The following is a 27,737-nucleotide window of genomic DNA, read 5'->3' on the forward strand; positions in this document are numbered from 1 at the left end:
TGAATTACGTATTTTCCCTGAAACATTAAGCCTAATAAAAATGTATTCAAAAGACACCATAATCACATTCTGGGTTATTAAATAATGAGTTCACAATCAGATTGTCAATGAATATTGACGCAAATAATGCATAAATAATATAAATGCGTTCTGCCCGTATAAAAGGTAGAGGTGAAATACTGCTCCCTATTTCTATGGAGTAGGAGGCACGGAATTACACATTGAACCTTTAAGTCTTATTAGCTTCACAATTTGGCTCCTGAACTTTGTACCAGCATGGTCCTCATGTCGTACAATGCATCTTCCATACCTCGGATCATTGCATCTGAATTACTTTCTTTACAGGTGTTAGACGATTTAAAAGAGGACACTTCCAAATCAACGTGATTGTCCATAACGCTGTATAATATATCGATTAGACCGGGTTCATCAGGGCCACAGCATGGTAGACATCCATTCTTGGATGTTACCTTGTGAACAGGGACAGAAGTTAGAAAGCAAAGGTTAGTTATTGTTGCAGCACTGAGAACTCTGCTATTTGTTTTTGCAAAGTGAATCTTCTTTTGGGGCCACATATGTCTGTCACCAATAGAACATTCTTGTTATTAATTATATATATATATATATATATATATATATATATATATATATATATATATATAGAGAGAGAGAGAGAGAGACAATATATACAAAAGTTTAACAAGATCCTAATCATGTTTTAACAACACATTTTATAATGGCATTTCCCTTATAACTAAGTACCAAATAATTCAGTTTTAACAAGGAACCTTTCTTATTATAACAAGATATCACGTAATCTACCTTCTTATATTACACAGAATTAACGCACCTCCTTATAACTACAAATTTCACGTTTTTGTGCATGTTTGTTTTTAGATCGGCTGGTTACACCCACCACCCCAAATGGAGGCAGACATTTTCACACTAAGGTATGGATGGGCCCAGGTCAATAAATAGAGAAGCTTCCTTTGTGTTTGCTCTTTTTTTATCTGACCAGAAGCATTTGGGGACAAAAAGTAAACAGCTGTATTGCTGCTGCTGCCGTCTTGAAGCCGCGCTATGAAATGCTTGTGTTTGCGCATAGCAGTTGTCTCAGCTGCTGTGCCATTAACAAATTTCAGATATTAACGTAACAGCCCACTGTTGGGTCTTTGTCCAAAATACTCAACACTTACTACACTATATATGTATACTCATTTACTACACTCTACGCGAGGATTGTAGGCAAGTTTTTTTTAGCTGCCACTTGTTCTCCGGGGTAATACAATTCTGAATATCAATGTATTTTTGTAATTGATTGTGAAAAATCGCCCAGTCCTAATATATATAATTCTCTGTATACTGTGTATATATATATATATATATATATATATATATATATATATATATATATATATATTAGGGAGGGCTGTCAAGCGATAAAAAAAATGAATCTAATTAATGCTTTCTGATTAATTAATCTAAATGAATCGCATATATCAATTTGCTGTGAAAAGCATTTCAAAATATTCAAATGTTTTTTTGGAAGATAAGTGAATCAATGAGTAGGCATTTTAAACTTAAAGGTCAACATGTCTTATTTCAATACTATTTCTCCAATATCTTGTATGCCACAGTTATCTTAGACAACACAGACCATAAGTGCAATCTCAAATTGGGCATAACACCTTTCATTGCACAATAAACAATATCTTTAAAAGTTGTGTCATTTGACGCCATCTGTAAAGCCCCCTTTAACCCCTGTCCTCTACCACTGAAATTGCAATCCATTTCGCGATGGAGTTGTTAATGTGTCACAGGTATACCGACTCATTCTGCGTTTGAATGCCTGATCGAGAGTGTATGACGAGGCGGGTCGCTCACTTTAGCATAAGCGGCGGTTCTAGCTAGCTCCGAGCTAGCTGCTAAGTGCTTTGCGTTGAGGTGATATTTCAGGCTTGAAGTTCTCCGATGGTTCGAACGTTCTTTGCTTCAGGAATTGCACAGAGCGGTGCATCAACAGTTACATCCAGAAGTTTATTAAATGTAAACTGTCCATTCACTGGGCCAAGTAACGTTTACTCATCCACTTCCATCATGTTGACAAGGCTACTGTGGCCGCTCCGCGTCGGTTGACGTAAAGCAGGGCTATTCAACTTCATTAGCAAGTGGACCGAATAGGAAAATCACTCGGGGTTTGTGGGCCACACAATACTTTGTCAATGAATCACTACAAATAAATAAGTCAGGTGAAGTACTCCTATAGAACTAACAAACATATCAGACTTCTGTCATGTTGAGCCTGTTAGAGGCAGTGAGAGAAATTACACTTTTTTTTATATTCCGAACTCAGTTTTCACATTGAACAGGTGCTCTTTTATTAAATGATATGTATCTTGTTTATGTGCACGTTTCCGTGTTTACTGCGCTACTTTGCGCGTTCACATTCTCTCCTCTGCTTCGCGGGGCTCAGTCAGTCAGACACAGCGGAGAAAAGGAGAGGAGAGAACTAAAAAAAGCAGGGCTGCTATCATGGCTCTCTCTTGTTCCAGGCAAAAGCGACCAAAATTCACTTGACTCCATTAAATGATGCTAACGGTCCATTAAATGATGCTAACTGTGTACTTTCCTTCTCCGTTCCTCTGAGCCCACGGGAAATCTGACAGAAAACGAGTCGTGACTTGACTTGTAGTGTTGATTCCTGGTGTAATCTTTCATCACGGAAATTCATTCGTAGCACGATAAACACACCATGTTTATTACTTGTTGCGGCTGGCAAAGTAAATAAATATTTGTCAGGCCATTCGCTCTGGAAGTGATGATTTTCAGAATCAACTCCAGGTTTCTTTGGCTTGGAGAGAGACATCTTTAAGCGTGTTGTTAGCGTGCCAAGCTAAAGTAAGGGAGTGACTTTCTCTATGGCCCGCCAACCCAGTGTGCAGCGTGAGCTTGACTGAGCCGATGGCAGGTGCGTACAGAGTGCGATTTTTCCCGGACGCCGCTGCAGCTCGGAGTGGAATGGAAACATCTGCGTTTTCATCGCATTTGGTGTGAATCAGGCTTTAGTTTTATTTATGATATATATGCCAGACCGATTTGCTGGCAACCTCTTGCGGGCCAGAAAAAAGTTCAGCGGGCCGCTAATTGAATAGGCCTGACGTAAAGGGTCAAGGGGCATCTAAGAGCGTGATTAATCTGCGGAAATGTTTTTGTCGCGTTATTTTTTCTGTGATTAATTTATCGAAATTAACACACTAATTTGAAAGCCCTAATATATATAACATATATATAATGTATACATACTAAGACATAGGTCTTAAACAGGGGGTCCGCGACCCCAGGGTTTTTTGTACATCCACATCCTCCCCACCCCCCGTCGCACAGAACTCTGACAGCGCCCCCCCCTTCCCCTTCGTTTGAAGCAGGGGGTCCCTGCTCCAACCTACAACAGTTTGGGGGACCTTGGACTGAAAAAGGTTGAAGACCCCTGTACTAAGATAAATATGAGAATGTTTAACCAGTTAACCATTTTTAGTTTAAAGTAATGGGCTTGGCTATGTTTAGTTGCAATAAAGTATAATTTTTACTTTACGTCACAGTTTCAACCCTGGTCCTTACCTGACTTGTTGAGATTCCGTAGTCAAAGGCTTTTGTATAGGACGTATCTGTGAAGATGTCAGGCATTGAGATGTTCTCCTGAATAGCCATCATAATAAGACCATGCCAATGTGTTTCGATGGACTGGCCATTGATTGCCTGTTAGGATGGAGACAATTCATTTTGTTTGCAATGTCAATCACCAGAAGTAGTATTAAAGTACCCTGTGGAGTTTTCTTGCAAACACAGTTTCACCAAAACTCATTGTGTGGCCTAGAGGTATAACAAGTGTGTTAAATGCATTTGCTTCATCATTAAATTATTAATTAGTCATGTGGGAAGGCCCCAGTCGAAGGCTGTCCCACAGGGTTATGGACATGATTCAGCGGGTGTATGCTTTTTAAGATGTTCCTGACAGTTGCTCTTTCCGTGAGTACCGGTTGTGACTCATCAGCAAATTACTAGGCCTTATGAGCTACATGCTCATTTTCGAGCGATTTGTTGTTTACCTTGGTGAGTTTAGCGACTTGCGGGCTGACCACTGACCACTGTTCGTAAGTTTGGCCTTTGTGTCATGCAGAGTCTTTTCTTTGCTTTCCCTGGGTCAATCTTGCTTCTGCGGACAGAACTCAGAAAGCCCTTATGCCTCTTAGGCTTGGCCTTTTTATCTTGCGGGGCCTTGACCTAGTTGATGTCACAGATTGGGCTTGAGGGTAGCAGTATCTCCTCACTGGGTATCTTAAAGAGTTACCCCGCACATATGGAATATGTAATGGTGAACCAAGGTCACAATGTAACCTACACAGTAACAATCAAATGTATTTTCTGAACAGTTTAAACAAGCTCTTACGGGGAAATTGATCAGGAGTTTGAAAATAGTCAAGAATATACTCTATATGGACAAAGGTATTGGTCCACTTGTCTTAATCATTGAATTCAGGTGTTTCGTTCAGTCCCATGGCCATAGGTGTATAACATCAAGCACCTAGCCATGCAGTCTGCCTTTACAAACATTGTGTGAAATAATGGATCGTTCTAAAGAACTCACTGAATTCGAACGTGGTTCTGTAATAGGATGCCACCGTTGCAACAAGTGAGTTTGTGAAATTTCTTCTCTCCCAGATATTCCACGATCTAAGTGGTATTATTGCAAAGTGAAAACGTTTAGGAACCACAGCAACTCAGCCACGAAGTGGCAAACCACGTAAAGTTACAGAGCAGGGTCGCCGAGGCACCAGAGCCCTGACCTCAACCCCATTGAACACCTTTGCGATGAACTAGAACGGAGATTGTGAGCAAGGCTCTCTTGTCCAACATCAGTGTCTGACCTCACTAATGCTCTTCTGGATGAATGGGCAAAAATTCCCACAGACACACTCCTCTACTCCTGTAGGTGTAATGTGTAGGTGGCCCAATACTTTTGTCCATATAGTGTATGTGAGGTGGCCCTGAGCAAGGTACTTAACCAAGTAACCAAGTTGCTTGAAGGGTCTGTCCCTGTAGTTAGTTCACTGTAAGTCGCTCTGGATAAGAGTGTCATCTAAATGACAATAATAAGTAATTAGGTGGGATAGTGTAAAGGGACATAATGTGTATAACAAGCCCTGACTTTAAGTATTGAGTGGTAGTGTAAATGATACTCACCATGTTAGTGTGCCATCTCTGTGCCTCCATAGCTTTCTTCAATAAATTAACCTTCTCTGAGTTCTGTGCAAAACAGGAAAAAGACAGGAATGTTACAACTCAGCACTAGTCAGTAAGTGTTTATTAGCGTTACTGCTTCGCAGCAACAGTATGATTTAAAGCAACCCTAGGCATTGTAGCTGATGTCAACACATTTTTTAAGATCATGATCAACTGTGCCAAATATTGAGCTGAGATCACATTGAATTCAAATAGAAACATCCCAAGCATCCGCTCTAATTAAAGATTGTTACTCAATATACTAAAACAGTTTCAGTGTTATGAGAAATTTTATTTAGAATTCCATTCCCTTTATAATTATTATGATTATTCATAAAAGAGATAAACTTTGAGTAGCAAACTCATTTAATAGAGCGACATTATATAAGAGTTGCATTTGTAATTCTGTCTTATCAGACCTGTATTTTGTTGTCATCAAAGGCCTTGACAAAGGCAGCTGAGGCAGGTGAGTTTGAATTGATTGAACATAGACGGCCTAGTCTGAACATACGCAGGGTGGCAGGTTCCATCGTTGGACAGAGCCGCTGGTACGTCCTGACAAAAGAAAAAGAAAGGAGAGAAATGTTTTCAACAAACTGTTCCAACAAACAGAGCCATGAATTGTTTTGCCTAGTCAAACAAATACTGTAGCTCTGCAAACATGGTGAGTATAATGTTTCAATACTTATCCAGTCTGATTTTGCTGGGAGCATTTTTTATCCATTACTCCAGTTTCTGGAGCCTGCACACACAGTCCATCTCCACATGCCTTTTCAGCCTCTCACCTGTAGTAGGCCAGCTGTATCGCTAGCTGTAAGAAAACATCAGAGCTCATCTTTTGGGCCTTTAGAAAATTTCTCCCAAAGTGGTCAAATACTGAAGTCTTCAGATCCAGGTCTTGGGTCAGTCTGTGGTAGTGGACATTGGAGACATTCCTGGATAGTTAGACTTTTCTTGGGTAATTTCACAGAGGTTTACAGAAGCACGTGCTAAGTATAAATGTATTATATATAATATCATTTTTTTAAGATGCCAACCAATAGAGCCAGACTGCCTGGTGCTTACACAGATGTCAGATATTGGTCACTTTAAAAAAACTCACTTCGGGTTACTTCTAGTATATTAGTTTGTCATATTGTGTCGCTTGACTCAGGAATTTCTGAAATGACAGCTTTTCACTTTGCTGCCTGACGCTGGAGAGCAACACACTCCTTAGGAAGAGAACAGAGCTATGTGGAATTGCCAGATTTCTTATAAAGCACCGCTGTTTTAGTTTTGTCTTGTTTTTGTGGTGACGTGTAAATGGGACTAGGCTGCAACTACATTTTGTTTTACAAGCCTGTGTTGAAGAATAACAATAAATGATCCTTGAATGTATTGATTATCTTTGAGATCTCTGTATTAAAAAAGAAAAGATGTAAAAAAAACTACAACAATATTGACAGATCCAATATCAATGTTTTTGTTGGTGATAGTGATCGCATTTTCAGTCTCTTAGGTAACATTTTAAGCCCATTATCTGCAGTCTGTGTATTTTAAGTGTGAAAATTTAGTTGCTTCTGCATTTAGTTTTTCACATAGCAATGCAGGGAATTGGAAATAACTTTATCTTCCTCTGGATTTTCCCTAAGAGTTTCTATTTTTCTGGTCACTGGGTGTCTATGTAACTATCATTGAAAGCTGATCTCACATGTCCATGTTCTGCTTGGCCTCCTCAATATCCTTCTTGATCTCAGGTGTTATGTTGAAGTGTAGTTTCCGAGGCACGGGTAAAGGCTCCATTGAGGACTGCATCACCTGTGGCTTTTTCCTGTTTCCACAGACAAGAGGACATAAATTGTTCTAGGGATGACACATAATGGAATTAAATGAAAAACCAAAGTCATTATTAACTGTGGTTCATACAAATACATAGAAATACCAGCACATCTGACTGCTGACATGCCTGAAGAAAATGAAAGATCTGAAATGATCATAAAACAATACCTGGATCCAAGATCCTGCAGATTGATTTAGGACAATGTTGAATTAAATGTCTGATTAGGAGGGACCAGAAATAGTTGGTTATTTAACACTGGTGCTTAACCAGACCCTGTCTGCCTTATCCAAAACATTAAAGCTACTTTAAAGCAACTTCTTTGACTGCAACAATTTCAACATATGCATATATGTCATTTAAATATGATTTTACGTGCAGGAAAACAGCGAAAAGCAAAGCTCTGCACTAGTGAAGTGGCATTTTCCAGATGAACAGTGACGTTCTTTCTTATGTTTGTGCTGATTTGGTATTTTGGTGACTTGCTGTGTGCCGCAGTGGGAGGAGAGGTGCAGTAAAGAGTGTTTACTTTATGCTGTCCTCCATAGTTCTTGACAGATTATCTAGCACAGTCCTCTGAGAGGGTTATTAACATGACGTGGAGTCTCCCAAGGATTGGTCTTGGGAGGCTATTATTTATCCTGTACATGTTCCCTTCACTGTAGGTCTAATCATAAATAGTCTTGCATAGCCAGACCTATATCCACACTAGCGATGAAGAAAGTTCTGTATGAATCCATCGTAATTCCGACTACAGGAAAAAGATGCTCTGGGTTGTTTGTATTTTAATCATACAATAATAGATGCAGTGCTTGAATGCATCATCACCTTTGGATCAACAGCATACAGCTTGTTCAGAACAAATGGACAAGGATGTGTTGGTTTATTGAGTCAAAGATGACCAAAGAAATGATGAGCAATAAGGAAATGCTAAACAACCCCGGACGTTGTCAGGCTGGTAGAGGATGTCTCAATTGGTAAGCAACCAGGGCAGGATGGAGAAAATACACAAACAATGGGCTGTGTGTGAGTCTGATTTCAAAGCAGGTCATTCAACTGAGGCTTCCCTACTTGCTGTCAAAGAGGAACTCAGCACTGCCTCCCTCCGTCACTTGTTTTAGAGTGATTGATTTTAAAGTGTTTGTGTCCATTTTGCCTCATTGCTGAACTCTCTATCATGTGATAACAACATTAAAGCACCTCTACCTACAGAAGCTCATTTAGTTTTGGTCTACTTACAAGTATGCTGCGACATAATCACTGACTTCCATTGCGACTATACCATCAGCTACAACATGACTGAAGTTTGAACCACTTATCCCGTCTTCTCTTATGATCAACTGAAAAAAAGAAACGCAAAACAAGCATTAGCATTACATCCAAACTCCTCATGAGTCTGTTTGTTCCTCTATTTCTGAGTGTGTTACTCAAGTTATTGTCATGGGTTAGGTGGGTTAGGATTTTTTGCTAGCAAGTGTTAAGTGTCCTCTGACAAGTAGGGACACTTAGAAGATTCGTTACTTAGGCGTCAATAGAACAATATCCATATCTGTTTCCACCTCATAAGAGCCAGTAATCCAGAAGGAGGTAGAGCACATGCTCCAACTGGATCTATTGAACCTAATGATAGTGCATGGAGTTCCCCTGTTGTTCTCGTTTCTCAGAATTTTCCTTAATCCAATCACAATTGTCTTGGACGGCGCTAGGCACAGGATGCCGCGACGGTACCCTTGCAAAATAGTCAGTGGAGATAGACTTGGTGAGTCAGACTAAGCAGTAAATATATCTAGACCTAACAACAAATTATCTTACCAGTACTACATGTGATGTAACATCGACCCTACATACACCACTGTAGCCTGAATGACCGAATGTAATGGTTTTTTGACAGTGTATTATTTTGGTCACTTGGTCATTTTGATATTTCAGCTGTTTAGTGATGATTTTGAGACTATAGCCTGTTCATTTTTTTAGATTTTCTTTGAGCGAAGAGTCTTAAACACTGTCAGGCTGCATGTCACCACAGTGTTTTGATGACATTTCTATTGTAAAATACTTCTGAGAAGTTTGAATTTGTCCAGCAGCACTTTTAGTGCCCATCCATCCATTGTCTACCGCTTATCAGGTCGCGGGGGCAGCAGCTCCAGTAGGGAACTCCAAACTTCCCTTTACCGGGCCACATCCGCAAGCTCCAACTGGGGGATCCTGAGGTGTTCCCAGGCCAGTGTGGAGATATAATCTCTCCACCGAGTCCTGGGTCTTCCCCGGGGTCTCCTAACAGCTGGACATGCCTGGAACACCTCCCTAGGGAGGCGCCCAGGTGGCATCCTTACAACATGCCCGAAGCACCTCAACTGACTCCTTTCAACGCAAAGGAGCAGCGGCTCTACTCCAAGTCTCACGGATGGCTGAGCTTTTCCCCCTATCTCTAAGGGAGATGCCATCCACCCGTCTGAGAAAATATATTTTGGCCACATGTACACGCGATCTCGTTCTTTTATGCCAACCTTCATGACCATCGGTAAGGGTAGGAAGGAAGATCGCCCGGTAGATTGAGAGTCTTGTCTTTTGGCTCAGCTCTCTTTTCGTCAAAACAGTGCGGTAAAGCGAATGCAATACCGCCCCCGCTGCTCCGATCCTCCAGCCAATCTCCTGCTCAATTGTCCCCTCACTCGCGAACAAGACCCTGAGGTACTTGAACACCTTCACTTGGGTTAAGGACTCATTCCCTACCCGGAGTAGGCAATCCACCGGTTTCGAGGTGCTGATCCTCATCCCAACTGCTTCCCACTCGGCTGCGAACTGATCCAGTGACTGCTGAAGGTCACAGACCGATGGTGCCATCAGGACCATATCATCTGCAAAGAGCAGCGATGAGATCCTCAGGCCACCGAACTGTAACCCCTCTCCTCCACGACTACGCCTCGATATCCTGTCCATGAATATCACAAACAGGATTGGTGATGAAGTGCAGCCCTGGCAGAGGCCAACATCCACTGTGAGTCCAACTTACCGCCAAGTATCTGGACACAACTTTTGCTTTGGGCATACATGGATTGGATGGCTCTCAGAAGTGACTCCCCACCCCATCTGGAGCCAGGCCCAGAGGGAGGGCTCGGGCTTCCTCGGGGCAGGGTCTCTCCTTCTCTTTCCCTCTGTTTCATGAGGTCGTTTGAACCATTCTTAGTCTGGCCCCTCCCCTGAGACCAATTTGCCTTGGGAGACCTTAAGATGCTCCAGACAACACAGACAACACAGCTCTTAGGTTCATAGGGAACATTTTTAGTGTGCAGTTTCAAACGATAATCTTAACTAATGTATGTGTTTCTGTGTCTGATGTTGCGGTGAGTGAGAGACAGTTTAAAAAAGAGACAAAAATATGTCTTCAGGTTGTCGTTGGTTTCTTGCTTATTGACACTTAGCGATTAGTGATATCTTCCCCAGTACTCGCGCAAGAAAACATCATTGATTTATGGCAGGCCCATTCAATTAGCGGCCCGCGGGTCGAATACGGCCCTTCTGAACTTTTGAACTTCTGAACTGGCCCGCAAGAGGTTGCCTGCAAATCGGTCTGGCATATATAGCATAAATAAAACTAAAGCCTGATTCACACCAAATGTGATGAAAACGCAGATGTTTCCATTCCACTCCGAGCTGCAGCGGCGTCCGGAAAAAAACGCATTCTGTCCACACCTGCCATCGGCTCAGTCAAGCTCACGCTTGCACATTAGGTTGGCGGGCCATAGAGAAAGTCACTCCCTTACTTTAGCTCGGCAAGCTAACAACACACTTAAAGATGTCTCTCTCCAAGCCAAAGAAACCTGGAGTTGATTCTGAAAATATTCACTTCCAGAGCAAATGGACGGACATATATTTATTTACTTTGCCAGCCGCAACAAGTAAAAAACTGGTGTGTTTATCGTGCTACAAATGTATTTCTGTGATGAAAGAATACACCGGGAAGCGACACTACAAGTCAAGTCACGGCTCCCGTGGGCTCAGAGGAACGGAGAAGGAAAGAACAGGGACCGTTAGCATAATTTAACGGAGTCAAGTGGCTTTTAGTCGCTTTTACCCGGAACAAGAGAGAGCCTCGATAGCAGCCCTGCTTTTTTTTTTAGTTCTCTCCTCTCCTTTTCTCCGCTGTGTCTGACTGACTGAGCCCCGCGAAGCAGAGGAGAGAATGTGAACGTGCAAAGTAACGCAGTAAACACGGAAACGTGCACATAAACAGGATGCATATCATTTAATAAAAGAGCACCTGTTCAATGTGAAAACTCAGGCTCAGAATGACAGAAGTCTGATATGTTTGTTAGTTCTATAGGAGTACATCACCTGACTCAGGCATGTAATGCATTCTTAATGTAAATGCAAAGACAGATCTGCTTTATGATTCAAATAAGCCTACTTACTGTTAAATTGTAAAAATTTATAGGATATGTATGTTATTGTGAGTCTGATGCTACTATTTTACTATGTTCTATTTGCATTTAGTATTTCATTGTATGGATATGGACTTGTTTTCAAAGCACCTTATGTATGCTTGTAAGGGTTGAGGATATTATAAACAGGGCTATTTACTGGTAATGTGGTGAATACTGTTTTATTATATTCATCTTTTTTTCTACATTAGTGGACGCTGGGAAAACAACTCATGACTCCTTGGTTTTAAAGATGCAACATTTTTTGCACTATTGTGTGAAGCCTTGTAGCCATAGCTTTCCTACTGTTTTGAATGGACTGGTTGCTTTCTGTAATGAATTAAGGTAATATAATTAAAGTGAAAAAAGGGGATGCACGTGACTAGTTCATTTCATGTATTAGTAACTATTAACACAAGTATTGTGTGGCCCACAAACCCCCAGTGATTTTCCTATTCGGCCCACTTGCTAATGAAGTTGAATAGCCCTGATTTGTGGTATAGTGAACTTATGTACAATTTGCATTTCTGTTGTATCACCTGCATCCCTTTATCAAACCATCGATTTCCACTGTTCCACTGGCTGCCTCCTCCATGTAGGATCTGGTGTAAAGCATTGCTGGGATACATCTCCTCAGACAAGGGGGGCATCGCTCCATCCAAACACAGGTTGAAGATGCTGCTTTGGATAGCCGACACTGACGCTTTGTTGGTCTCATCTAACACATAATGGACATTCACATCATGTTATTATAAAATCTCACTACAAAAGTTTAACAAATCAGTCAATTTTCACAATATTTACCAGGAAACACTTCAGGTGTTATTCACACGGTGGAGGGGCATGTCTGTATTTGATTGACACTAGGTACTTGGTACTTCTCACCCTTGATGAGGTTCATGTAGCTTTTGCTCCAGTTGTCCCGATTCTCGGTAGTAAGGATGCCGAAAGGCTCCATGTCGGTCTGTAGTGAGGAGTTGTAGATCCTCTCCAGCTGAACACAGAGTTGATCTATCGTCAGCAGAGTCCCATCACTGTTGTACACCTCCAGCACAAAAAACTGGATCCAAGGAGAGGACACACATTATGACAAAGCCCTATTGTGGGGCCCACAAAGCCTCAGGTTTTCTGTGTTGAAATGACTTTGTTGTCATTTGTAATTAATTAAATTACTAGACCGAATAAATCTCACTGGGATCCCGGGTTAGCAAAGTGTTCTTCAATAAATGACATTAAGACTCACAAAAAATGGAGTGCCTTGGTAGCTGCGTTGGTACAGTGCATGCCATATAACCCAACTTTACCTGTGGCAGAAACACAATGGTCTATTTTGCATTTAGGCCGGTGTGGTAGTTCAGAAATCTATATGTCTTGTTCATGAGTGAGGGTAAGAGTATGATAACCGGTGGATTTTTTCCCCATCAACAGCGATGCCGATGACTGTACCGAACTAGCACGGTCAAGAGGGAGCTGAGCCTGCAGATGAAAAACTAATATGTATTAGTTTACTACAATTTGTAATAGTTAACTACTATATGTATTTTGTCACAGTCTTGATTTTTGTATATCCTGTTTTGTTTTGAAGTGTTCACGCCCCCTTATGTCACGTCTAGTTGTACTTCCTGTCTGTGTGTTTGCCCCCTGTGATTGTTGATTTGTTCCTTATTTGTCCGTTCACCTTGCCCTTGTGTTTTAGCTTCTCTCCCCAGCTGTGTCTCGTTCCCTTCGTCAGTGTCTGTGTGTATATATCCCTGTCTTTCCCAGTGTTCCTTGTCAGATCGTCATCTAAGTGTCACCCTTGCAGATGTCTCCTTGTGCTTCCCCGTGTCATCCTGGTTTGTCTTTTCAGTTTACTGTTTACCTTTTGTATTTTTGTTATTTTGTAAGCTTTTGGAATAAAGCCCTCTCCTTGTCTGCCGTCTTGCATTTGAGTCCTCACCTTTTCGCTACCGTGACATATTTGTTTACTACTGTCAAGAAGTATTATGTACTGAGTGTATTCACTGCTCAGGTAAATAAATGGTAATTTAACCTCTAACAGGGTGGGGGAATTTACCCGAAAATACCTACAAACGACATACCCAAAGTAAATTGAAAGCTGCTCTTCAACCATTTGCACCAGCTGCATGATTTTGGTCTCATTTAAAAGATAACTCTCGTATTGTTCTTGCAAAATTAAACATTGAATAATCACTCCAAGTGCTTCTGGCACTGAGTAATAGTGGCCTGAAAATACACTGCCTGAAATTTGTTGTTGAAAAAGATGCCCGAAGATAGGTATAGCTGGTAGGTAGGGACTGGAAAACACAATAAAAACATAGAACCAAGTGTTATGAAGTAAAACTTCAGATAAAAGGGATAAAAAAACTTAATTTATTAGACATATTTTTCTAAGAGTAACACCAGGCGTACTCAAACTGTGCATGTGTACATATTATAATATTTATTAATAAAATATTATTTTTATTTATAAATAACTATTATATACCCATATTCCCTGTTAGTAGTAATCACACAGAGTAAGTGAAGTATAAAGACATTTATTTCTAATATTTTTATCTTTCTTTTGTATTTTCTTCTGAACAATATAATATAATAATAATAATAAAAAGAAATAATAAATATAATTTTGAAAATAACTTATTTTGTAAAAACAAACGAGGCGTTCATTGTCAATACGATGCGCGCGCCACCGGGAGGCTGAGCTGCTGGTGGCTCAGCCTGTAACAAAAAAAGAGGGCTGGGACATCCTTATCAAGTTGACACTCGTTGGCTCATGAAGGTTGTAAAAATCCTATGTAATCCCGATTGGCTCAAATGAAGCGTAAATCTAACGCTAAGAGTCTACAACCAAGAAGTGTCTGATCCGCGATGAGCGCATGAGATATTAAGTTATGACTGTTTATGATCATACAATGTTAAAAATCGATCAGCTGATTTCACAGATTGCAACAGCTGTTCATGGGCTTTTATCGATGTGACGTTGTTCACGGTGGATATATTTTTTACCGGAGACGAATGTGTGGACATCTGGCAATGGCTTAGGAGCGTTTTTATTTTTAAATATTGCTGAAAAGAGGATATTTATGAGGCTTTATAGTTAAGTGGGCTCAACGTTATGATTTTGATTTTGAGTGTGCTTGCTAGTTTGAGGAGCTGATTGTACCGCTGTTTTGATTTTCATCTCAATTTTATTCTTTTATTAGGAAATGTACGGCGGGCTGTCCACTCGTTAAGAGAATAAACATGCTAGAGGTATGCTCCTCCACAAGAGGGCGACTGAAGAATCCCAAGGAGGACATCTGCGCTAAGAGGCGTGGACACGCTTACACGCCAATAGGCTTAGGGGCCAATAGGCTTAGGGGCCAATAGGCTTAGGGGCCAATAGGACCTGGCCCCAGCCAACCAATGGGAGAGGACAACGTCCCAGCGAAGGAAGATATGAAGAATGTGTAACTTTTGAACGAGGCGATTCCGTTAAGCTGAGAGACAGAGTAACTACTTAAATGTGGTCTGTGGATCAGTGAAATAGAATTGTTCACGGCCGTGTGTATTTTCTATGCTTACATATCACTTTAATAAATGCTTTGAGATAATCAAGAAGTTTACTGGATTGATTCAAGATAGAAGCTCTGACTCCAAATTAAGAACATTACACTTACTGGTGATATACATTCCAAATCTGGGTGGGTGGCCTAGTGATCTAGTGGTACGCCTTCCAAACAAAACACTAGATGGTTGGGAGTTCAATACCAGGCGGCCACCATTGCCTGAGCAAGGTACTTAACCCTGAGTTGCTCCAGGGAGACTGTCCCTGTACTCAGTTCAATGTTCAAGTTGCTCTGGATAAGAGTGTCTGCTAAATTACCTGTAATATAATGTAATCTGACTCTCTACTTTTGGATAATGACTGAAAGAATGAGATCACACTGAAATGATCTTTCCTTGCACTTCATTCAAACTTGAATGAGTTTGGTGTCTTGAGTTAGTTTTTTCCAGTTTGAATGAAGGTGTCTTACAGATATATATTTCTGTTTTAATAAAGAGCACAGGTGTAGAAATATTTCCTTTTCTGACATTTTGTGAATTTATTTTGTTTGTTTCATCTGTTAGACTAAAGAAGCTTAGACGGCTTGTGGAAAGTACTTGACCAGCTGATGCAGCAGATAAGGAACTCCCCGCCCTAAAAAAACAACCAACGTTGGAGAAAAGATAGTCCAGGTCAATCACTCCTTGCTGACTGGCCTTTTCCATCTGCCACTGAAAACTGCTATTGTGAAACCCCTCCTAAAGAAAGGTATCCTGTATCCTCTTGAGCTAAAATATTTCAGGTCAATTTCAAACCTTTGTTTTTTAGGTTTTTTAAATGTTGTTATAATCAAACAGCTAACTGATGACCTTAATTTTAGCTTTATATTTCAGAAATTTCAATACAGCTTTCGTCCTCGCCACAGCACTGAGACACCCATCCATCCATCCATCCATCGTCTACCGCTTATCCGGGATCGGGTCGCGGGGGCAGCAGCTCCAGTAAGGAACCCCAATCTTCCCTTCTCCGGGCCACATCCTCCAGCTCCGACTGGGGGATCCTGAGGCGTTCCCAGGCCAGTGAGGAGATATAATCTCTCCACCGAGTCCTGGGTCTTCCCCGGGGTCTCCTCCCAGCTGGACGTGCCTGGAACACCTCCCTAGGGAGGCGCCCAGGTGGCATCCTTACTAGATTTCCGAACCACCTCAACTGGCTCCTTTCAACGTAAAGGAGCAGCGGCTCTACTCCGAGTCTCTCACGGATGGCTGAGCTTCTCACCCTATCTCTAAGGGAGACGCCAGCCACCTGTCTGAGAAAACCCATTTTGCCCGCTTGTACCCGTGATCTCGTTCTTTCAGTCATGACCCAGCCTTCATGACCATAGGTGAGGGTAGGAACGAAGATCGACCGGTATATTGAGAGCTTTACCTTCTGGCTCAGCTCTCTTTTTGTCACAACGGTGCGGTAAAGTTAAAGTTGTAAATTACCTGAAAATGAACATGGATGAATAAATTCTCAATATTAGTATTTTTAGACTTAAGCGCCACTTTTGATCCATCAAGGCATCCTTATTAACAGAGTACAGAAGTGTGTTGGTATATCTGGCACAGTTTTAGATCTTATCTGTACACAGCTATGCTGATTATATACAACTGTACATCTCCTTATCACCCAGAGACTTCAGCCCTATTGATAAACTGGTTCAATGCATTGATCATATCAACTGGTGGATGTCATGTTTTTTTTTTGTAATCGAACAAAGATAAGACTGAGGTTTTTTTTATTATCAGAGCAAAGGTCCAGAGAGAGATGCGGTGCACTAACTTAAAATCCATGGCGCCAAGTGCCAAGCCCCTTGCAAAAAAACCTTGATTTACTTCTAGAACCTGATTTGAATTTGGAATCTCACATCAGTAATTTAACTAAAACTGCCTTTTACAACCTTAGAAATATTGCTTAAGATCAACTGTTCTCCAGGTCTCTCTGCAGTCTCTCTCCGACCCCTCCTGCTTTCTGAAACTCTTTCACCAGCTCTGTGGCTCTCTGCAGCTCGTCCAGCTCCAGGATGGGCTCCAGGAAGCGGAGGTAGAGCTCACAGCTCTGCTGCAGAGGGGGGACAGGCAAACGGGGAAGTCCCTTCTGCTGGCTCAGTAATTTGACTAAAACTGCCTTTTACAACCTTAGAAATATTGCTTAAGATCAACTGTTTCCCTCCCAGGCAGATACTGGGAGACTTATACACATCCTGACAGTTGTGTACCACAGTGATGATCTTCACCTGACAGTTGTGTACTACAGTAATGATGATCACCTAACAGTTGTGTATTAAAGTAATGTTACTCACCTGAAAGTTGTGTACTACAGTGATGTGTTTTCCGGTGGAGAACAATAATGAGTCCGTCTTCAGTCCGGGGATTCGGCAGGATGACATCACCTGCTTGTACTGCTTCATGCACAGTGGCTTCCCCTTCATGTACTTAACTGGTAGTATCTCACTGCAAAACATACAAATATTAGACAATTACTACTATACTAGCCAATAAATAACATTTACAATGTTGGCCATTGATATCACTTAAGCTGCCACATTCACTGGATATTTAGCACTACTTTGAGTAATGTAGCTCTGCCTAGTTCTTTGAAGTTTTGTCTTTTTAAAGATAAGATACACCTTTATTGATTCACCTACATAATAAGATATATTAAAAAGGTAGTACTGATAGTCAGTTCACAGTTTGTTAGAGCGTTTGATGCACACACAATATTTCTTTTAAATCTTTAAATTAAAACTAATGAGGGTTTTGTAATTTTGTAATAGTTTTACATATGTTGGTTCAAAATACCAAACCAAAGATACACAGATGATTGTTCTTATAAAGACGGAGAACAAATATCTGAACTTGGTTTATAATTTCATTGAAAAAAAACTAAATTAAAATTCTTCAGGGAACTGATTTTATATGTATTTCTTAAAGAGACAGTGTGTACTATTTAGGGGGATGTATTTGAAGAAATGGAATATAATATTAATAGCTATGTTTTGATTGGTCTTTAATCACCTAAAAATAAGAAACGTTGTGTTGTGGTTAGCTTAGAATGAGCCCTTCATATCTACATAGAGAGCAGTTCCTCTCCACAGAGGGGCATGTTGCACCGCCATATTTCTACATTTCCTCAGAACTGTGTGTGTGTGTGTGTGTGTGTGTGTGTGTGTGTGTGTGTGTGTGTGTGTGTGTGTGTATGTGTATGTGTGTGTGTGTGTGTGTGTGTAAAACAATAAATCATGACAGACAAAGATGAAACCTGAGGGGAGAATGTTTTAAGTTCAATACTCACCTCCAAATCATTGTATTGAATTCCAATGCAGCTGCTATTAATCTGGCAGCACACCTAAACAGAGAGTGTGGTTATTCATTTGAATGTTTTAAACAAAGGAACTCCAATAATTTAGTATTGTGCTTCCACAAAGGTTAAAGGTATTACTTGGGGCACTCAGGTACCTCACCTAGTAGAGCGAGCCCCACGTACCAAGGCTGAGTCTTTAACCAGCGATGCAGTTTCAAATCCATGCAGTTGCCCTTTGCTGCATTTCGTCCCCTCTATCTCCCTCCTTTCAGTCTTTTTTCTGTCTATCTGCGCTTCAAGCAAACAGCGTCTTGGTGCTCCTGTGCCATTTCCTTGTATTTAAATAAGCTAATATGCATTAATTTGGAGCTAAAATGGGCAACTTTCCATGAAAAGTAGCCTAATTACAAAAACGTTCCAATTTACAAAGATCTGCGCTAATAGTCGCACACAGTTACAGTGAAATTATTAACGTCTGGTGGTAACTGAAGCACATAAGGGGTGTCGACTCAAACTTATTCAATTCAGGATGCAGTCACTGCATTGACACAGTGACAATGTGCAATGACAGTTGTCTTGAAAAATAAATTAATTAATAAAGCTTCCTTAATATGATTTTTGAAAATACACTTATGCCACAACATAACTTCTCAAATGACCCAAATCAACCTTCAAAACAATCATATCCATGGGATTTCCATCCATCCATCCATCCATCCATCGTCTACCGCTTATCCGGGGTCGGGTCGCGGGGGCAGCAGCTCCAGTAAGGAACCCCAATCTTCCCTTCTCCGGGCCACATCCTCCAGTGAGGAGATATAATCTCTCCACCGAGTCCTGGGTCTTCCCCGGGGTCTCCTCCCAGCTGGACATGCCTGGAACACCTCCCTAGGGAGGCGCCCAGGTGGCATCCTTACTAGATGATGAACCACCTCAACTGGCTCCTTTCAACTTAAAGGAGCAGCGGCTCTACTCCGAGTCTCTCCTGATGGCTGAGCTTCTCACCCTATCTCTAAGGGAGACGCCACCTGTCTGAGAAAACCCATTTCGGCCGCTTGTACCCGTGATCTCGTTCTTTGGGTCATGACCCAGCCTTCATGACCATAGGTGAGGGGAGGAACGAAGATCGACCGGTAGATTGAGAGCTTTGCCTTCTGGCTCAGCTCTCTTTTCGTCACAACTGTACGGTAAAGCGACTGCAGTACCGCCCCCGCTGCTCCGATTCTCCGGCCAATCTCTCAATCCATCGTCCCCTTACTCGCGGACAAGACCCCGAGGTACTTGAACTCCTTCACTTGGGGTAAGGGCTCATTCCCTACCCAGAGTAGGCAATCCACCAGTTTCCTGCTGAGAGCCATGGCCTCAGATTTGGAAGTGCTGATCCTCATTCCAACCGCTTCACACTCGGCTGCGAACCGATCCAGTGACTGTTGAAGGTCACAGACCGATGATGCCATAAGGACCACATCATCTGCAAAGAGCAGCGATGAGATCCTCAGGTCACATGACATGTTCCATGTTAAGAAAAGGGGTTAGGAAATGTTCAGACATTTCAACTGCAGCCATTGGCTGCCATTTTAAACTTTGAGCCATGTTAGGACTCTGGACTAGTAAAGTTAAGGCTGGGGTTGTGGAGTCAAATTTATGGAATTTTCTGTGAATGGTGTGTATGACCAAAACAATTCAATCAGCAGGCTTCCAGCTGATTACAGCTGGGGCGTATGACTTCCATGTCCTGTAGGAACTAAAGCAATGCTTAATTTAATCCTCTTCATTTTCCATAATTAGAAATTTGACTCTCTAGCATTGCTCAAATATTCATAGCCAAAAAATTAAGATTGGGTACATTGCAGGTTGTGGCCCAAATAATGACTTCATATCTCAGAGTTCACGTTGACCTGCTGTTTCATTACAACTTCTTGAGTTAAATTTGTCAACTCAACATTTCTGTCTATGTCACATCATTCATTTCACACAAAATGTTCAAATGCCAGCCAGATCCATGATGCTACCACCTAATCGAGGCTTGTGTGTATGTTTACCTTAAATACTCCTGTGTATCCCTGAAGTCCATTCGGGGAAAGAGTATCCCATTGTTTGAATTATTCACCACAGGTAACCGGCAGTCTAGATACATTATCTTCATCCAATGCTCTGTTAACTACAAACAGTTATAAATAATTATTGACACACAGATACACACAGACACAGAAATTTCAATAATAAATCCTCTTTAGCCCATCGCTGTTGCATGCATATCTAGTAGTGCTGTGGCTGAACCTGAAAAGGGGCTCTATTTTAGGAGATACCCCTACTGGAGGTATAACAAGCTGGGAATGGTGTCATTTTTACTGTCTGGATCTCTAGTTTTTGAAAAGTGATGTTGTAGTTGCAGCAACTCTGTACAAGATGGTCTATTTACCCTTTGCTTGCTGACACTTAAGAAAAAACGATTATTTCAATTATTTCCTAATTAGATGAATCAGCCCTGTTTATTTTTAGCACTGTTGGTTATAACTATGTATTTCATTGAAGTTGAAGTTTGAAGAACTCAAGTTTCTAAGAGGAGCAGGCAACAAGGTAAGTCTTGCAAATGATATCTCATGTTACATCTTGGATCATGCAGCTGAAGATATTCCACACGGGAAATCCATCATCTTGGATTTAGTGAGGGAGGTGTCATCCCTTGAAAATCTTTATAGTACTCAGGAGGAAGCACACACTAGGATGATCCTGCATGCTTGCAGCCTGTCAGAGGACCATAATAGGATCATAATTTGTTGTGATGATACCGATGTCTTAGTCTTACTAGTCTACTACTTCAGCAGAGGACAATTAGCTGAACATGTGTATATGTATGCTGGGCATTCCGGAAAGGAGCGCTACATTCCAGTACATCTGATTGCAAACGAACTTGGGCCGACAGTTTGTGAGTGTCTCCCTGCTGCCCATGCCCTGACAGGATGCGACACAACATGTTCGTTGAACAGAATAGGCAAGAAGACTGCCTATTCTAAACTGGTGAACAATGCAGACATTCTATCACAGTTAAAGACCTTCCATGAGGATAACGTCGACGACAGTGTGACTGTAGCTCGCACCTATGCCCTACTATTGTACGGGAAGAAGGGAAAAAACGCTGATACCCTTGATGAGTTGTGCTACATCATTGCAACGACGACAGACAAGTCAGCATCAATGCTTCCCCCTACGGAGAATTCCTTCAAACAACATGTCCTTCGCGCCAAATACCAAACACGGATTTGGTGTCAGAGTCTCATCCCAAACCAAGTAGAGATTGAACCAGTAGGCCATGGCTGGTCTGCTTGTGATGATGGAGGCATCACTCAGACGTTGTTCACTCATACACCTGCTCCAGTTGAGGTTCGAGACCTGACTCATCTGTACTGCACTGATAAAGACTTTAAATGGGAGGAAGTGTCCTTGCCTACTTGCTGGACTAGAGTGCATAGATTCTTGTACAGAAAATCAGATTAACAAACCCGAAGAAGATGAAGAAATAGAGGTGGACATATAGACACTGCTATGAGCACAGTCCTACCGTGTGGCCCCAAAAAATGGAGTAAAAGACGGGAGAGCCGATTTTCCTTTAAAAACAAGGAACATCATTTCTTCATATTTTAGAGTTTGAAAGTGTACTGAATATCTGACCTTCCTTGGTGAGCATTTCAGACAAACTTATACGTGCGTTTATGTGTAAGCATGTTGTAAACCATTTTTACCGATTTGAATGGAAATCAGTCATCCATATCAATAATGTAACTTTTAATTAGGCTTCCCGACAAACATCGCTTCATTGTTTGTGTGTTTGTTTCGTAGAAGCTAACGCCTTTGAATATGTTAATAAAGGAATAGTGATCCAAAATAATTTTATACAGGTTTGCAGTATTTTTACCAAACATAAGTCATAAATAGAATATACTCCGTGTTTTCAAAACTTGAAGTCTGAAACGTGCACGTGCAGCAGCAACGCATGGGTGGTTCATCACATAAATCGGTATATATCCCCCATTTAACCCCCTACCAGCTTAAACCACCATACAATATTTGCTACATGTCTATTTCAATGAAATACATAGTTATAACCAACAGTGCTAAAAATAAACAGGGCTGATTCATCTAATTAGGCAATAATTGAAATAATTGTTTTTTCTTAAGTGTCAGCAAGCAAAGGGTTAATAGACCATCTTGTACAAAGTTGCTGCAACTACAACATCACTTTTCAAAAACTAGAGATCCAGATGGTTAAAATGACACCATTCTCAGCTTGTTATACCTCCAGTAGGGGTATCTCCTATTTGTTGGGCCTTTACCACAGCACTATGGGCTCAGTGCAACATAAATGCATCTCAGTTCTATGTGAATGTGATAACAATTCAGATGAAATCTCACATAAGCCAACTTGCTGGCCAAAGTTAACAAGGGAAACGTGAGTGAGAGTGGGGAGAGGAGTACCGGGAAGAGTTTGGTGTGTTGGAGTACAGAAAACATAGCTAAGTGGTATCTAAAAGATTTTCAATGTCTTGGCTAAATATTGAGCTGGTTTGGACAAAGTGGATAAGGCCTAACCTCCTCACAGTAGGGTCCTTTCTATAATGTTGTCAAACAACTATAACGACAATCTGAGCCTGTCAGTGGCAAAAAAAACACTTTTAATGAAAGTGCAATGCTGGTGCAGAATTGCTCGATATGATTAAATTGCAGCCCATTTCCTCTGTTCGCTGCTTCCTGCTGCAGTGCCCGCACTCAATACAAATGTTGTGAAATAAAAATAATTACGTAATTATTCAGTCAAGATAACTATGCTTTATTTTCTAAACCTGGAGATCTTATAGAAATTCTACCTGAACTGCTCTCCTTCACTTAACATAATGTGTCCCAAGGTCAGTCCCAGAGCTGAGCGCATGAGCTGCTGATATAATAAATCAGAAGCTAAATAACTGCAGAAAGTCTCAGTAATTGTGTCTACAGCTGCAGGTTTAGTAGATCTTATCAAATCTTAATAATAAATGCTTTTCAGAATATACATGCTGGGTTGTTTAATGTTGTACAAGAGTGAGTAATGCCAACTTCTACGATCAAAGAATTCCTAAATCATTCAACGTTTTATTGATATGATCATTTTGTTTATAGTTATTAAATTGAACATTTCCTAATTCATAGTATGCTATATTTTATGAGACTACATTACTTGTCTTTTGTTTTACTTTGTTACAAAGTTGGGGCCCCGAGATTTGACAAATAAGTCATACTAATTAATGTAACTAATAACTATATTAAATGTGATAATTAATTTCAATGATTATTAATTCCTTCTGATGGACATTTGAGCAAATGCACCTACTTCATTGTAGAACCAGTTATTTTCAACCCCTATTTATGATTGAATGAATTGTAATAGTTTTGTCAATATTAATTGTCATTAAAATTTGGTAATAACCAGATACGTTCATAACAGAACCCCAATAGGAGCTAAATAACTGCAGAAAGTGTCAGTGAATGTGTATAAAGCTCACCCAGTTGTCAGTATTACTTGCTACCCTCTCCAGGTCTCTCTGCAGTCTCTCTCCGACCCCTCCTGCTTTCTGAAACTCTTCCACCAGCTCTGTGGCTCTCTGCAGCTCGTCCAGCTCCAGGATGGGCTCCAGGAAGTGGAGGTAGAGCTCACAGCTCTGCTGCAGAGGGGGGACAGGCAGACGGGGAAGTCCCTTCTGCTGGCTCAGGTTTCTGCCAGCAACCACAGATACAGGCTTCACCAAGTGCCAGGGCTTCCCCATCACCACCTTTACCTGAGAGATACAACAATAAAGTCAAACACATGTATATAGATTACTAGTTACTGTGAATTTGTTCAGTTACAATAATCAAATGTATGACAGTAAATTCTGAGCGCAGAAGAATAAGACAAATAAGACAGTGGATTTAAACAATTTAAGGAGGTAAGGACACATATAAGAATACAGGGTAAGAAATGTTTAAACTAACATTTATCCACATGATGTGAGTTCATTGATGGACATTGTAAACAGGCAGAATTAACTGAAGGTGTGTTACTTACCAGAGCTCTGCTGTAAACTCTCAACATTGTACTTTTGGATAAATTCCCACAGACTGAGGCTGGACTATTCTTATTTATTTTTTTCAGTGAATTTATTGTGCTTTTTATGCCTTTAATGATAGAGAGAGAAGTGTGAATTGTGAAGGGGGGAGAAAATAGAGAAGGGGAAGGACATACAGCAAATTGCCACGGGCCCCTGTGGGAAGGACTCAACCTTTGTATATTGGTCGCTCGTGCTTCCAGGTGAGCTACCGGGGCACCCAGAGGCTGGACTATTTAACAGTTAGTAAGTGTTTTTGTTTCTGCTTGATGAGAGGAGTTGGTAACCTCTGCTCTGCAGCCAGAGGATTATAAACAAACTGTCAATCTGAGTGTCCTTCTTAAAGTAAATTTGTCTTTCCACACTTTGCCTTTAGTGTTTGTCTGACAGTGGCAGTTAGGGCTAACCAAACACAAAATGTTCTGTTGATCAACATAAACTAATGTTATGTAATGCTTTACAGACTGTACAGGTTACGACACCCTCTGTCCTTAGAAACTTCCTAAAAGAAACCCCATAATTAAAGGGGGAAAAATGGAAGAAACCTCAGGGAGAGCAACTGAGGAGGGATCCCTCTCCCAGGACGGACAGACGTGCAATAGATGTCGTGTGTACAGGATAAACAACATAGTACAAATACAACATTTGACAGAAATTATGTTGTGTTGAAAAAAAAAAGAGAACGTTTGGATGAATCCAGGAAAATGTCAAAAAGGCTTCCCGGTGTCCAGCAGGACCAGGGCAGCAGGCGCAGCCACGATTCATGATCCTGACGTAAACTTTATCAGTGGCAACCTGCCACATGAGAGACAGACACTCCGGGGATGATGCCCCGGATGATGAGTTAGTAACATACATTTACATAAATGCATACAGATAGAGAGGGAGAAGAAGAGAGAGGGAGAGAAGGAAGAGAGCAGGGAGGTGTCCCCCGGCAGTCTAAGACTATAGCAGCATAACTAGGGGCTGATCCAGGGCAAACCTGAGCCAGCCCTAACTATAAGCTTTATCAAAAAGAAAAGTCTTTAGCCTACTCTTAAATGTGGAGAGGGTGTTCACCTCCCGAACACAAACTGGAATCTGGTTCCACTGGAGAGGAGCTTGATAGCTGAAGGCTCTGGCTCCCATTGTACTCTTAGAGACTCTAGGAACCACAAGTAACCCTGCAGTCTGGGAGCGTAATGCTCTAGTTGGTTTATAAGGTACTATGAGATCTTTAAGATATGCTGGAGCCTGACCATTAATTGCTTTGTAAGTCAGGTGAAGGATTTTGAATTCTATTCTGTATTTTACCGGGAGCCAGTGCAGAGCAGCTAAAACAGGAGTAATATGATCCCGTTTCCTTGTTCTTGTCAATACACGTGCCGCTGCATTTTGGATCAACTGAAGAGTCTTAAGTGACTTTTTGGGACAACCTGATAACAATGAGTTGCAGTAATCCAGCCTTGAAGTAACAAATGCATGGACTAGTTTTTCTGCATCATTTTGAGACAGGATGTGTCTTATGTTTGCAATGTTACGTAGATGAAAGAAGGCAGTCCTTGAGATTTGTTTTATGTGGGAGTTAAACGACAGATCTTGATCAAAGATGACGCCAAGATTCCTTACAGTGGTGCTGGAGGCCAAATTAATGCCATCCAGAGCTTCTATGTCATTAGAAAATGCGTTTCGGAGGCGTTTAGGGCCAAGTATAATAACTTCAGTTTTGTCTGTGTTTAACATCAAAAAGTTGCAGAACATCCAAGTTTTTATGTCCTGAAGTTTAGCCAATTGATTGGTTTCATCTGGTTTAATTGATAGATATAATTGGGTATCATCTGCATAACAATGAAAGTTTATAGAGTGGTTCCTTATAATATTGCCCAAAGGAAGCATATATAAGGGGAATAGAATCGGTCCAAGTACAGAACCCTGCGGAACTCCAAGACTGACTTTGGCTGTCATGGAGGATTTATCGTTAACACGTACAAATTGAGATGGCTCAGATAAATAGGACTTGAACCAGCTTAGTTCGGTTCCTTTTATGCCAACACAATGTTCCAGTCTCTGTAGTAGAATGTCCTGATCAACAGTGTGGAAAGCAGCACTGAGGTCTAACAAGACAAGTCCTTTGTCTGATGCCAATAGAAGGTCATTGGTAACTTTCACCAGTGCCGTCTCTGCGCTATGATGAACTCTAAATCCAGATTGAAAAACCTCAAATAAACTATTATTTTGTAAAAAATCACACAACTGTTTTGCAACTGCTTTCTCGAGGATCTTAGCGAGAAAGGGAAGGTTAGATATCGGCCTATAGTTGGCTAAAACCTCTGGATCAAGACTGGGCTTTTTAAGAAGTGGTTTTATTACAGCTACTTTAAAGGATTGTGGTACGTAGCCAGATAATAGAGACAGGTTGATCATATTTAATAACGAAGTGTTAATTAAGGGTAAAACTTCTTTAAACACTTTAGTTGGAATCGGGTCTAAAAGACAGGTTGATGCTTAGACGATGAGATTGTTGAAGTTAGTTGGTTAAGGTTGATTGGAGTAAAACAGTCTAGATATATTTCAGGAGTTACAGATGTTTTTAAGGTTCTGGAGGTTGAAGTTAAGTTGTTACTGATTGAGGTCAGGAGGAGATTAATTTTGTCTCTAATAATTATAATGTTATCGTTAAAGAAGCTCATGAAGTCGTCACTACTGAGAGATATAGGAATAGAAGGCTCTGTAGAGCTGTGGCTCTCTGTCAGCCTCAGTGCTGAACAGAAACCTGGGGTTGTTCTTATTTAAAGTTGGAAGATACTTCTGTCATCTAGGAAGAAATTACAGCTTAACTTGAGTTTAAGTACACTGAGGAACACAGTAGTGTTTCATGTAATTGGAAACAAATTCTTAAAGGAAATCGAATCAAACTATGTGTCCTTTATAATTATCCAGTTGTATATGTTTCTCATACAGAAATTGGTGTCTAACAGTCTCTTGGAAGAATGACAGTTTAACTTAATACAGTGAGGAAAACAGTAGTGTTTCATCGAAATAAACTCGATATTCTTGAAGTAAATCGAATTAAAAAGAAAAAGAAAAGAAACTGAAATATTGTTACATTTTATTACAGGTAATTTAGCAGACACTCTTATTCAGAGCGACTTACAGTGAACTAACTACAGGGACAGTCTCCCTGGAGCAACTTGGGGTTGAGTGCCTTGCTCAGGGGCACAATAGTGTTGAACCCACAACCATCCAGT

The 27,737-nt window shown here is 40.9% G+C and overlaps 1 protein-coding gene across 1 annotated transcript; it reads right to left on the bottom strand.

The window, feature by feature from the left end:
- Positions 1 to 245: 245 nt before the first annotated feature.
- On the bottom strand, positions 246 to 24,497 carry LOC115006070 (carnitine O-acetyltransferase-like). Its single transcript, XM_029428105.1, has 14 exons — positions 24,471 to 24,497; positions 23,929 to 24,201; positions 20,434 to 20,552; positions 18,383 to 18,436; positions 17,391 to 17,541; positions 12,403 to 12,577; positions 12,057 to 12,235; positions 8,336 to 8,436; positions 6,971 to 7,090; positions 6,066 to 6,188; positions 5,700 to 5,835; positions 5,242 to 5,304; positions 3,619 to 3,756; positions 246 to 470 (listed from the first exon to the last, which is right to left on the bottom strand). The coding sequence occupies exons 1-14, from the start codon at positions 24,495 to 24,497 to the stop codon at positions 246 to 248; spliced, it is 1,884 nt and encodes a 627-aa protein (XP_029283965.1).
- Between the last annotated feature and the right edge of the window lie 3,240 nt (positions 24,498 to 27,737).

The sequence above is a fragment of the Cottoperca gobio genome, unplaced genomic scaffold (assembly GCF_900634415.1).
Source record: "Cottoperca gobio unplaced genomic scaffold, fCotGob3.1 fCotGob3_459arrow_ctg1, whole genome shotgun sequence".
In the NCBI taxonomy this organism is placed as follows: domain Eukaryota; kingdom Metazoa; phylum Chordata; class Actinopteri; order Perciformes; family Bovichtidae; genus Cottoperca; species Cottoperca gobio.